The sequence below is a fragment of the Scyliorhinus torazame genome, chromosome 7 (assembly GCF_047496885.1).
Source record: "Scyliorhinus torazame isolate Kashiwa2021f chromosome 7, sScyTor2.1, whole genome shotgun sequence".
NCBI classification, from domain to species: Eukaryota; Metazoa; Chordata; class Chondrichthyes; order Carcharhiniformes; family Scyliorhinidae; genus Scyliorhinus; species Scyliorhinus torazame.
The window spans coordinates 274,008,028-274,020,226 of NC_092713.1; the positions used below are offsets into that span (position 1 = coordinate 274,008,028).

Sequence of the window (12,199 nt, forward strand, 5' to 3'; positions counted from 1 at the left end):
CCGAGGGGAAGGGGGATTGGGTATCCCGAGATTTATTAACTATTACTGGGCTGCCAACATATCGATGGTCAAGACGTGGGTAGTGGGGGAGGGGTTGGTCTGGGAGTGGATGGAGGCAGCATCCTGCAAAGGTACGAGTCTGGAGGCTTTACTGACGGAGCCCCTGCCGTTCTCGCCGGCTCGGTACTCCACAAGTCCTGTGGTGGTGGCAGTCCTGAGGGTATGGGGGCAATGGAGGCAGAATATGAGACTGGAGGGGACGTCAGTGTGGTCACCGATCTGTGACAATCACCGATTTGTCCCAGGGGGGCTGGTTGGGGGATTTAAGGCATGGCAGCAGGCAGGGATTGAGAGGTTTGGGGATCTATTCATCCAGGAGGGCTTCCCAACCTTGGAGACATTAGTGGAGGAGTTTGACTTGCCGGGACGGAACAGGTTTCGGTATCTTCAAGTGTGGGACTTTGTACGAAGCTTTCCTCGCCTCCCTCTGAGGGGACTACAGGATAAAGTGGTGTAAAAAACAGGGGTTGGAGGTGGGAAGGGGCACCTATCAGAGAGGTGAAGAGGAAGTGGGAAGAGGAGTTGAGAGGGGAGCTGGAAACTGAAGTGTGGGAAAAAGCCTTGAAAAGGGTAAATGCATCCTCGTCCTGTGCTAGACTCAGCATGATTCAGTTCAAGGTAGTCCACAGGGCCCACATAACGGTAGCCCGGATGAGTAGGTTCTTCGAGGAGGTGGAGGACAGATGCGGGCAGTGTGTGGGTAGCCCGGCCAACCATGTTCATATGTTTTGGGCATGTCCGAAACTGAGGGAATTCTGGCAAGGATTTGCAGATGTTATGTCGGACGCCTGGAAGGTAGGGTAACTCCGAGTCCAGAATTAGCAATATTTGGGCTGTCGGAAGATCCGAGGGCAATGGGGGGGAGGGAGGCCGATATTCTGGCCTTCTCCTCCCTGGTGGCCCGGAGACTGATCTTGCTGAGATGGAGGGACTCGGAGCCCCCAAATCAGGAGTGTGGGTCAGCGATATGGTAGAGTTTCTCAGTCTGGAGAGAATCAAGTTTGCTTTAAGAGGATCAATACAGGGATTCATCGATTTCTTTAACAAAAACTGAACGTCAGCAGTAAGGGTGGAAAGGGAAAAGGGGGGGGGGAGGAAAATAGGAGGCATGGTAATGTTAAATAAGGACTGGGAATTTAGTACACGGATAATTGGCGATAGGGCGGGAGAAGTGGGGTACGTGGTTTATTCTGTGTTATTTTAGGGGGCATTTTGTGCATCGACTGCCGCGGTTGTTTTAGAAATGTCAATATGTTAAATTATGAAAATTACAAATGCTTCAATAAAATATTTTTTTTAAATGTAAGCCTACTTGTGACAATAATAAAGATTATTATTATTATCTGGTTATTGCTGTTTGTGGGAGCTTGCTGGTCACAGATTGGCTGCTGCATTTCAAATATTAAATAAAAGTGACTACACTTCAGAAGTACCTAATTCGCTAATGAGACCAGGATGATTTGAGGTTATGAAAAGTGCTGTAAAAATTGCTTTTCTTCTGTGAACTAAAATTCTTATTCTCCTCTCATTTACACCCATGGTGATCACAGCAGTCACCAAGCGTGTAACATATTTAATTCCGAGAGGGTTGGTGATTAAGAACTCTGAGGTTAATGGCAGACCCTTTGCTCGACTTTCTAATCATGCACCACATCGCTGGTTTAGCAGTGAACTTACTATCTACTGATCTGTCGGTCTCAATACCACAAGTTACAGCAGACTTACTTGCAAAACAATGGGCATTAGCAGGAATGAAATGTCATGTGGAATGTCAATGACATTGATTTGATACCATATTTGCAGTTCAGACAAGAAAAATAAGCCCAACATGTATCAACTTGGTGTGTCCTAGTAGCTTAACTCTTGGCATATTTTTCTTTTTTTTAAATTTAGTGTATCCAATTCCTTTTTTTGCAATTAAGGGGCAATTTAGCATGGCCAATTCACCTACCTTGCACAACTTTTTGAGAGCCACGATTGGCACACTTTTCATTCCTCCTGCTCATTCATTGTTGAACAGAGATAATTTGTGCTCATTTCACTTCCCAACTGAATTGAGATTGATTTTTCTAATCAATCTGAGCTTGACAAAAAGGTGATGAGCAGACAGTACAAAGTTTGCATTACCACTTTACCTGACATCCCAATATGTTTATATTTAGCAATCGGTGGCAACGTAATAATGCTTCAGAAAACTACATTATCAAATTATTTGACTCTAAACCTTTATACATTATTGAAATAAGACCATTTGGTTGAAATAAGTTGCTCTTATCTACCTAGTAAAACAGGACAGAATGTTCAGCGATTTTTGTTATTTTTAACGGTGCTGTTTTTGATTTGATTGCAGGTTCAAAGGTAGAGATACTCATAGAAATTACTTCTATAGAAATGGAGAAAACGTTACAATGGTCAGTAAAAAGGAGGAAATTTAACCCAGCCCTGGTCACTGATCAGCAGAAATGGACAGTCATGTATTTCCAGTTTATTTACTTGTCTAACATTACCTCCTGGTGACATATGTTTGGCAATGAATTCGATATACTCAGGGACCATTGTCAAATACTCAGATCAACAGAAATTGGCAATATTTTGTTACTTAAATTTTCTCATTTTCATTTGGAACCAACAATGTATTCTTATGTAATACAAAACTTTGTGGTTCAGTTTGGGCTAAAAGTATATTATGAGGTCGATTTTGGTATTTGGCCAAAGGATCAGTGGAGCTCACTGGCTAGCTGGTAATCCACACGTTGCAATTGTGAGGCGTTGACTTCAATTACATCCAGTTGGCTGTGGGAGGCATCAAGGGATGTTCCGATGCAACTCACTGGGTTAAGGCCTCGCAATATTGGGCTATCCCCCCGTCAGCAAAGGCAAGGAGTGTGAGCCACAATCCTAAATGGCGGATTCCAGGGCATTAGCAGCTCAGATTGTTTTTATGGAACCGAGAGGAATATTCCTGTTCCTATGAACCTGACAAAAATAATGTTGCAATTACTGTCAATGTATCTCATCAGTTCCCAACTCTTCTCACTGAAAGCCATCAGTATTAATATAAAAAATAATTTCACCTTTGACACATATGTCAGTGAGAATTTAGATGGGAAGTAAACATTATGATTTTATCTATTATTCTTGGTGATGGTTTTGGGATTGCACATGGTACAAATTATGAACTAATATTTAGGATGTTTTTTTTAACAAAAATCATCCCCTGGAGCAAGATATGGACATATGTCTGCAGCCATAGTTAGATGGGAAGAAAACACTGCAATTTTATCCAATATTCTGGATGGAAGTTTTGGGATTATATATGGTACAAATTATAAACTGTTAAACTGATATTTACGATGTCTGTTTGAACAAATAATCCTCTGGAGCAAGATATGGACCTATGATTTTTTTGTTTGTTGATCTCTGGATTACAATTATTCATCTTATTAGGAAATGCAAGTTTTAAATCCATGATTGTGGATTGATGAGCGATTAGCAATTGTGATAAATAAGGTTGCAATTTGGATCTCATTCATTCGTTCATGTGTCTTTCCTATTTTGATACTCCATTCCACATGAAATAAAAACCAGCATTCCATTTGCCTACTGTAAGAGTCCTTCCTCTTTTGTTCCCATTTATTTTATTTTATTATTTGCGGTCAGTGGACCATAATTGGGATGTGCCTTCAAGCAAAAGAGTGCTTGCCAGGCTCATGTGTTCTGAGGTTATGTATTTTGGAGAAGAGACACCAGTCCCTCTGGTGCCAAGTGAATCTTAGGAGCCAGCTTTGGAGGGAGTCGGTTTGATTGGTTGACTCGCAATTAGTGGGTTGGCCGGGGACAGTGTTCTGCCTGAGTAATTGGTTCCTGCCTGATGCTTTCGGAGAGAGTTTCCAGAAGCCTCTAGACCCTCAAAGGCGAAGGAGCTGTGTTTCACCCTCTACTGCCGGTTGCCTGTTGTCTTTGTGAGTCTGCAGTGAAGATCATTACAAGTTGAAGGAAAAGAAAGTACCCAACTGTAGGACTAACCATCAGAAAGGAACTAACTGTAAGCCATCCATTTGCATCAAAGATACTTTATCCATTTCTTTTATTAATATTTACTTTACTTCTCAACCACCCTTTTCCCCCTGTGTTATTTGTCTGAGTGTGTGTAGAGTATGAGGGTAGTTAGAAAGGGGTGGGGGGGTTGAGAATCAGATATTCAATAGTCAGTTACATTTTCCGATCAGTTTTATTACAATTATTGTTAACCATCAAAGATTATTATATGAGCACGATGCTCAATTCGTTGATGGGCACGAGAGCTTTCCCGAGGCCCTGGAACTGGATGGGGCTCATCGGGTCCTGGCAAGGAGACCCAAAGCCAACGAGCCGCCAAGGCCTGTAGTGGTGAGGTTCCATCGCTTTGTGGACAGAGAGTGCGTCCTGCGATGGGCCAAAAAAGAGCGGAGCAGCAGGTGGGAGAACACGGAGATCCAAATTTATCAGGACTGGAGTGCGGAGGTGGCTAAGAAGAGGGCTGGTTTCAACCAGGCTAAGGCGGTGCTCCATCGGAAGGGGGTGAAGTTCAGGATGCTGCAGCCAGCGCAATTGTGGGTCACGTTCCAAGATCCGCACCACTATTTTGAAACGCCTGATGAGGCATGGAACTTTATACAGACTGAAAAGTTGGACTCAAATTGAGGGTTTGTCGTGGGGGGAATGTTTGCTGTGTTTAAAGCGCAGGGGGCGACGTATGAGTATGGGGAGAAGGCGAGTCGGATGCTGGCACATCAGCTTCGTAAGAGGGAGGCAGCGAGGGAGATTGGTAGAGTTAAGGATAGAGGGGGGAATACGGTGCGGAGTGCGGTGAGAATAAACGAGGTATTTAGGGACTTCTATGGGGATCTGTACAGGTCTGAGCCCCCAGCGGGGGAGGAGGGGATGCGACGATTCCTAGATCAGCTGAGGTTCCCGAGGGTGGAGGAGGAGGAGGTGGCTGGTTTGGGGGCGCCGATTGGGCTGGAGGAGCTGGTTAAAGGATTGGGGAGCATGCAAATGGGGAAGGCCCCGGGGCCGGATGGGTTCCCGGTTGAATTCTACAGGACATACGTGGACCTGCTGGGCCCGTTGCTAGTCAGGACTTTTAATAAGGTGAGGGTGGGGGGGGGACATTGCCCCCGACAATGTCCAGGGCGCTGATTTCTTTGATCTTGACGCGGGACAAGGATCCATTGCAATGTGGGTGGTATAGACCGATCTCGCTCCTCAATGTTGACGCTAAGTTGCTGGCGAAGGTGCTGGCTACGAGAATTGAGGACTGTGACCCGGGGGTGATTCATGAGGACCAGACGTCATTTGTGAAGGGTAGGCAGCTAAACACAAATGTGCGGAGGCTCCTCAATGTGATTATGTTGCCCTCGGTAGAGGGGCAAGCGGAGGTAGTGGCAGCTATGGACGCGGAGAAGGCCTTTGATCGGGTGGAGTGGGAGTATCTTTGGGAAGTGTTGCGGAGGTTTGGGTTCAGGGAGGGGTTCATCAGTTGGGTCAGGCTGCTATATAGAGCCCCAGTGGTGAGTGTGGCTATGAACCGGCGGAGGTCGGAGTACTTTTGGCTGTACCGGGGGGGCGAGGCAGGGGTGCCCCTTATCCCCCTTGTTTGCACTGGCAATTGAGCCATTGGCCATGGCACTGAGGGAGTCCAGGAAATGGAGGGGACTGGTCCGGGGGAAGAGGAACACCGGGTGTCGTTGTATGCCGACGACCTGTTGTTATATGTGGCGAATCCAGTGGAGGGGATGGCGGAGGTCATGCAGATCCTTAGGGAGTTTGGGGACTTTTCGAGATATAAACTCAACGTAGGGAAGAGTGAGCTCTTTGTGGTGCATTCACGTGACCAGGGAAGGGGGATAGACGAGCTACCGCTGAAGAGGGCGGAAAGGAGCTTTCGGTACCAATGGATCCAAGTAGCTAGGAGTTGGGGGGGCCTGCACAAGCTCGATTTGACACGGTTGGTGGAGCAGATGGAGGAAGATTTTAAAAGATGGGTTATGCTGCCACTCTCACTAGCGGGTAGGGTGCAGTCGGTCAAAATGACGGTCCTTTCGAGGTTTCTCTTTGTGTTCCAGTGCCTTCCCATTTTGATCCCCAAGGCCTTTTTCAAACGGGTAAGCAGGAGCATCATGGGATTTGTGTGGGTGAATAAGACCCCGAGGGTGAAGAGAGTGTTTCTGGAGCGTAGCAGGTTCAGGGGGGGGGGCATGCGCTGCCAAATTTGTGTGGCTATTATTGGGCAGCCAATGTGGCGATGATCCGTAAGTGGGTAATGGAGGACGAGGGGGCGGCGTGGAAGAGGCTAGAGATGGTGTCCTGTGTGGGCACGAGCCTGAGGGCGCAGGTGATGGCACCGCTGCCGCTCTCGCCGACAAGGTACACCACGAGTCCGGTGGTGGCGGTGACACTGAAGATCTGGGGGCAATGGAGGCGACACAGGGCGAGGTGGGAGCCTCGATTTGGTCCCCGATTCGGGAGAATCATCAGTTCGCCCGGGAAGGATGGATGGGGGGTTTCGGAGCTGGCATCGGGCAGGGATTAGAAGAATGGGGGACTTGTTCATCGATGGGACGTTTGCGAGCCTCGGGGCGCTGGAGGAGAAGTTTGGGCTACCCCCGGGAAACGCTTTTAGGTACATGCAAGTGAGGGCGTTTGTGAGGCGGCAGGTGAGGGAATTCCCGCTGCTTCCGGCACGTGGGATACAAGACTGGGTGATTTTGGGTGTATGGGTTGGAGCAGGCAAGGTTTTGGCGATTTACCAGGAGCTGAAGGAAGAGGAGGAGGCCTCGGTGGAGGAGTTAAAAGGCAAGTGGGAGGAGGAGCTTGGGGAGGAGATAGATGAAGGTCTGTGGGCTGATGCCCTGAGTAGGGTTAATTCTTCCTCCTCTTGCGCCAGGCTCAGCCTAATACAGTTCAAAGTTACTCACAGAGCGTATTACAGGGGCGAGGTTGAGTAGGTTCTTTGGGGTGGAGGACAGATGTGGGAGGTGCTCGGGGAGCCCGGCAAATCACGTCCATATGTTCTGGTCGTGCCCGGCGCTGGATGGGTTTTGGAGGGGTTTTGCGAGGACTATGTCCAAGGTGGTGAACGCCCGGGTCAAGCCGAGCTGAGGATTGGCATTATTTGGGGTATCGGATGAGCCGGGAGTGCAGGAGGCGAAAGAGGCCGGTATTCTGGCCTTTGCGTCCCTGGTAGCCCGGCGGAGGATTTTGCTACTGTGGAAAGATGCAAAGTGCCCTAGTGTGGAAGCTTGGATCAATGACATGGCAGGGTTCATCAAGCTGGAGAGGATAAAGTTTACCTTGCGAGGGTCTGTGCAAGGGTTCCTCAGGCGGTGGCAACCATTCCTAGACTATCTCGCGGAGCGTTAGGAAGAGGTCAGCCCAAGGGCGTGGGGGGGGGGAGGGTTTCTTTTAGGGTGGTGTTTGGGTGAAGGTGGGGTGGGGGGGGTTTCCCTATTTGTGTTTTTAAATGTTATATGGGGGGTTATTGTATATGGGGGAAATCCAATGTATAATTTCTGATTATTGTGCTCTTGTTTCTTTCTTTTTGTTGGGGGGGGGTTTGTTGAAAATTTGCTGAAAAATTTGAATAAATATATTTAAAATAGAAACCATCAAAGATTATTTAAATTTTCAAACCTGTCGACTAGTCAGTTTAACTCAACCAGAGCCATATTCTAATTTCACCTGATTTGCAATTCCGGGTCAAGTGGGGCTGGAATTAACCGTGCACTAGCCAAGGGTGTCATGACACTTCCCTACTACCTGCAGAACTTGCACGGTAGCATTTTCTGATTTCTGCACGAGGAACCCCAAATCTCTCTGTGCTGCAACTGCCTGCAGTCTTTCTCAATTTGAAATCTTCAACTTCTTTATTTCCACCAAAGTGCATAACTTCACATTTTCCTGCATTATTTCCATCTGTTTTGGTATTTAACCTGTCTATATCCCACTGTGGGCTCTTTGGGCGGGATTTTCCAGCTGGTCCCGCCAAGGCGATGTTCTGATCCTGCCGGCAATGAATCACCGTCGCATGTTCCCCAGTAGCAGAACGTGCAAACAACAGGAAACCCCTTTGTCTGTGGCAGGACCAGAAGATCCTGCCAACGGTGCTAATGATAGGCACCTCCCTTGCCACAAAACATACCGCAGGGGATGTGGAAAATCCTGTCCTTTGTCATCCTCACCACTTGCCATCCCATCTATTTTTGTGTCACAGTGAACTTGATAATAATACATTCACTCCCCTCGTCTAAGTCACTACTCTATGTTGTAAATAATTGTGGCCCCACCACTGATCCCTGTGGCACTGCATGAATAACAGATACCATCTTGAAAATGCCTCTCTTATCCCAACTCTGTCTTTCATCATTTCGTCAATCCTCTATCCATGCTAATATACTACCCCGAACACCATGGGCTCTTGTCTTATTAAGTAGCCTTTAGTGTGGTACCTTATCAAAAGGGGCAGCATGGTAGCCTTGTGGATAGCACAATTGCTTCACAGCTCCAGGGTCCCAGGTTCGATTCCAGCTTGGGTCACTGTCTGTGCGGAGTCTGCACATCCTCCCCGTGTGTGCGTGGGTTTCCTCCGGGTGCTCCGGTTTCCTCCCACAGTCCAAAGATGTGCAGGTTAGGTGGATTGGCCATGATAAATTGCCCTTAGTGTCCAAAATTGCCCTTGGTGTTGGGTGGGATTACCGGGTTATGGGAATAGGGTGGCGGTGTTGACCTTGGGTGGGGTGCTCTTTCCAAGAGCCGGTGCAGACTCGATGGGCCGAATGGCCTCCTTCTGCACTAAATTCTATGAAAAGCTTTTTGAAAATCCAAATATATTACATATGCTGGTTACCCTTAATCTATCTTGCTCGTTTGCACCTCAAAGAAGTCTAACAAATTTGTCAAGCATAATTTCCACTTCATGAAGCCACTCTGACTCTGCTTGATTATATTATGTATTTCTAAACGCTCTGCTATTACATCCTTAATAATGGACTCTTAATAATTTCCCAATGACCGATTTTAAGCTAACTGGTTACTGGAGTTTTTGTCTCCCTTCCTTTTTAATTTAGGATGTTATATTGGCAGTTTTCCAATCCTCTGGGACTTCTCCAGAACTTAAGGATTCAGGGAAGATTTCTACCAGTGCATCCACTATCTCTGCAGCTACTTCCTTTTGTATCCGAGGATGCAACCAACAGGTCCAGGGGCCTTATCGGCCGTCAGCCCAATAGTTTTCCCAATAATATTTAACTAGTGTTAGTTATTGTATTTATTCCCTCACCCCGTTTTGCATCTTGTTTATTTTGTATTTTTGAAATGCCATAAGTGTCTTCTACCATGAAGACTGACACAAAGTATTTACTTAACTCTTCTGCCATTTCCTGGTTGCCCATTATTATTTCCCCACTCATTCTCTAAGGGGCCTATGTTCAGTTTGGCTTCTCTCTTATATTTTTAAAGGAGCTCTTGCTGTTGTTTTTCTATTATTTGCTAGCTTCCCTTCATAGTTTAGCATCATTTTTTGGTCATCTTTGGTTCTAAAACTTTCCAAATCTTATGGCTTACTTCTAATCTTTGCCACATTGTATGTGTTTTCTTTCAATTTAGTTAACTTCCTTTGTTAGTTAAGATTGATTTATTTCCTTCTCAGAATCCTTCTTCACAAGGATATGTCTTTGATCTGAGTCATGGACTGTTTTCATAAATGTCTGCCATTGCCGACCAACTGTCTTTTCTGCTCAACTCCTTTCCCATACTAAAATACTAAATTGTACCACGTCATGGTCACTGTTTCCTCAGAGATATTTTACTCTGAGATTGTTTATTAAAACTGCCTCATTACACATTGCCAGATTCAATATTGTTGATCCCTGGTTGGATCCAAAACATATTGTTCAAGGAAATTGTCCAAAATACACTTAAAAAAAAAAAATTTAGAGTACCCAATTATTTTCTTCCAATTAAGGCACAATTTAGCATGGCCAACCTACCTTGCAGATCTTTGGATTGTGGGGGTGAAACCCACACAGACACGGGGGGGGGGGGGGGGGGGGAATGTGCAAATCCACACGGACAGTGACCCAGGGCCGGGCGGGGAGGGAGCCTCCACGACCGTGAGGCCCACAATCGGGGGCAACCGATCGGCCGGAACGCACAATCCGGGAGGTGCCTAACTGTTCCGCGCCGGGCCGCTGTGTCGCTACGCCATGGTGCGCGGCGGCGGCGTGGAAAATGGCCACCGCGCGCATGCGCAGACCCAGGCCAGCAGTGCAAGGCCGCGTATCGGTGCCACAGCTGCGAGCAGCACTCAGGCGCCGCCCTGGCCCTCTGTGGGCCACTGAATCGCTGGGCCAAGAGGCCCATTGACGCTGGTGTGAAACACTCCAGGCTTTAACACTTAGCCGGGATTTTGGAGAATCCTGGCCATTATACCTGGAAGGACAATGCAAGCCACCATCTATCTCCTAAGGTGAACAATAGATTTTGACCACTGGCTTGTCAGCCTACAACTGACTCATTAATGGTCAAGATAACCAGACCTAAACTTCTGGACTTTGGAAAGTTCAAATATTGCATTTCGAGACTTGCAACTCAGTCTGCTGTTTAAACTTCAGCCTGCAAACATCAAAGCAGGACTCCAGACTGACCATTAACCTGCATCGAATCTAAGCCTCCTTGGAGCCCCTTTCTCTGGATGTTTCATGCTATAGCTTGCCAAGCAGACCAAGTCTCTGTATACCAATCACATCTCACTGCAGTGTCATAAACTTCAAAGAAATTCTGCAAATACTGCTTCGGTTAGCTGAACCCACCCAAACTGTAGCTCATCTGTGAGCAAAACTCACTAGTCTCTGATTTCTGGACTGTGACAATTAAGTGAACTGATATCCATATCTGTGGCGGCTTTCCTATTACGTTTTTTCAATGTTTCCTATCTTATTATGTGCTTGTGTGTGTGTGTGTGTGTGTGTATGAAATTGTGCCCATTTCCCTGGTTTGAATGTGTAAATAAATAATACTTCTGATTTAAGCTTAATGAAACTTTGCTTTGAGTCACTTTAAAAATTGACATCATAAAGGTCGGTGAAACACGCAGGAGCCCATTTCAAAAATTAAAAAACCTCTTACGGACAGACAGTAAGAAAATCAAAGAATATCTATCTAACGATTCAACAATCCAACAATTCGTCCGTTTGTCAGTCTTTCTATCTATCCATCTACCTATTCAACAATTCGTCCGACTGTCATTCTTTCTATCCATCTATCTATCCAACAATTCGTCCGTCCGTCATTCTTTCTATCTATCTGTTCAGCTATCTATTCAACTATCGAACAATTCGTCCGTCTGCCATTATTTCTATCTATCTATCCATCTACCCATTCAACAATTCGTCCGTCTGTCATTCTATCTAGCTTTCTATCCATCCATCTATCCAACAATTCGTCCGTCTGTAATTCTTTCTATCTATCTATCCATCCATCTATCCAACAATTCGTTCGTCAGTCATTCATTCATTCTATCTATCCATCCATCTATCCAACAATTTGTCCATTTGTCATTCTTTCGATCTATCCATCCATTTATCCAACAATTCGTCTATCTGTCATTCTTTATCTAGCCATCCATTTATGCAACAATTGGTCCGTCTTTCGTTCTTTCTATCTATGTATCCATACATCTATCCAACCATTCGCCCGTCTGTCATTCTTTCTATCTAACTATCCACCCATCTATCCAACAATTCGTCCGTCTGTCATTCTTTCTATCTATCCATCCAACTATCCAACAATGTGTCCGTCTGTCATTCTATCTATCCATCTCTCTATCCAACAATTCGTCCGTCTGTCATTATTTCTATCGATCCATCTATCGAAAAATTTGTCCGTCTGTCATTCTTTCTATCTATCCACCTATCGAAAAATTCGTTCGTCTGGCATTCTTTATATCTATCAATCCACCTATTCAACAATTCGCCCGTCTGTCATTCTATCGATCCAACCATCTATCCAACAATTCGTCTGTCTGCCATTCTGTCTATCTATCTATCTGTCCATCCAACTATCCAACAATTCGTCCATCTGTCATTCTTTCTATCTATCC

At 45.9% G+C, this 12,199-nt stretch overlaps 1 protein-coding gene and 1 long non-coding RNA gene across 2 annotated transcripts in view; both read left to right on the forward strand.

Annotated features, from left to right (window-relative positions):
- LOC140427045 (organic cation/carnitine transporter 2-like) overlaps window positions 1-3,664 on the forward strand; it is a 90,280-nt gene extending 86,616 nt beyond the window's left edge. Inside the window, exon 7 of the mRNA XM_072512474.1 lies at window positions 2,411-3,664. Coding sequence (XP_072368575.1) covers window positions 2,411-2,495 — 85 coding nt within the window. The 3' untranslated portion in view covers window positions 2,496-3,664. The remainder of the gene's footprint in view (window positions 1-2,410) is intronic.
- LOC140427047 (uncharacterized) overlaps window positions 1-12,199 on the forward strand; it is a 340,763-nt gene that overhangs the window by 112,961 nt on the left and 215,603 nt on the right. The gene's annotated exons all lie outside the window — the stretch shown is intronic.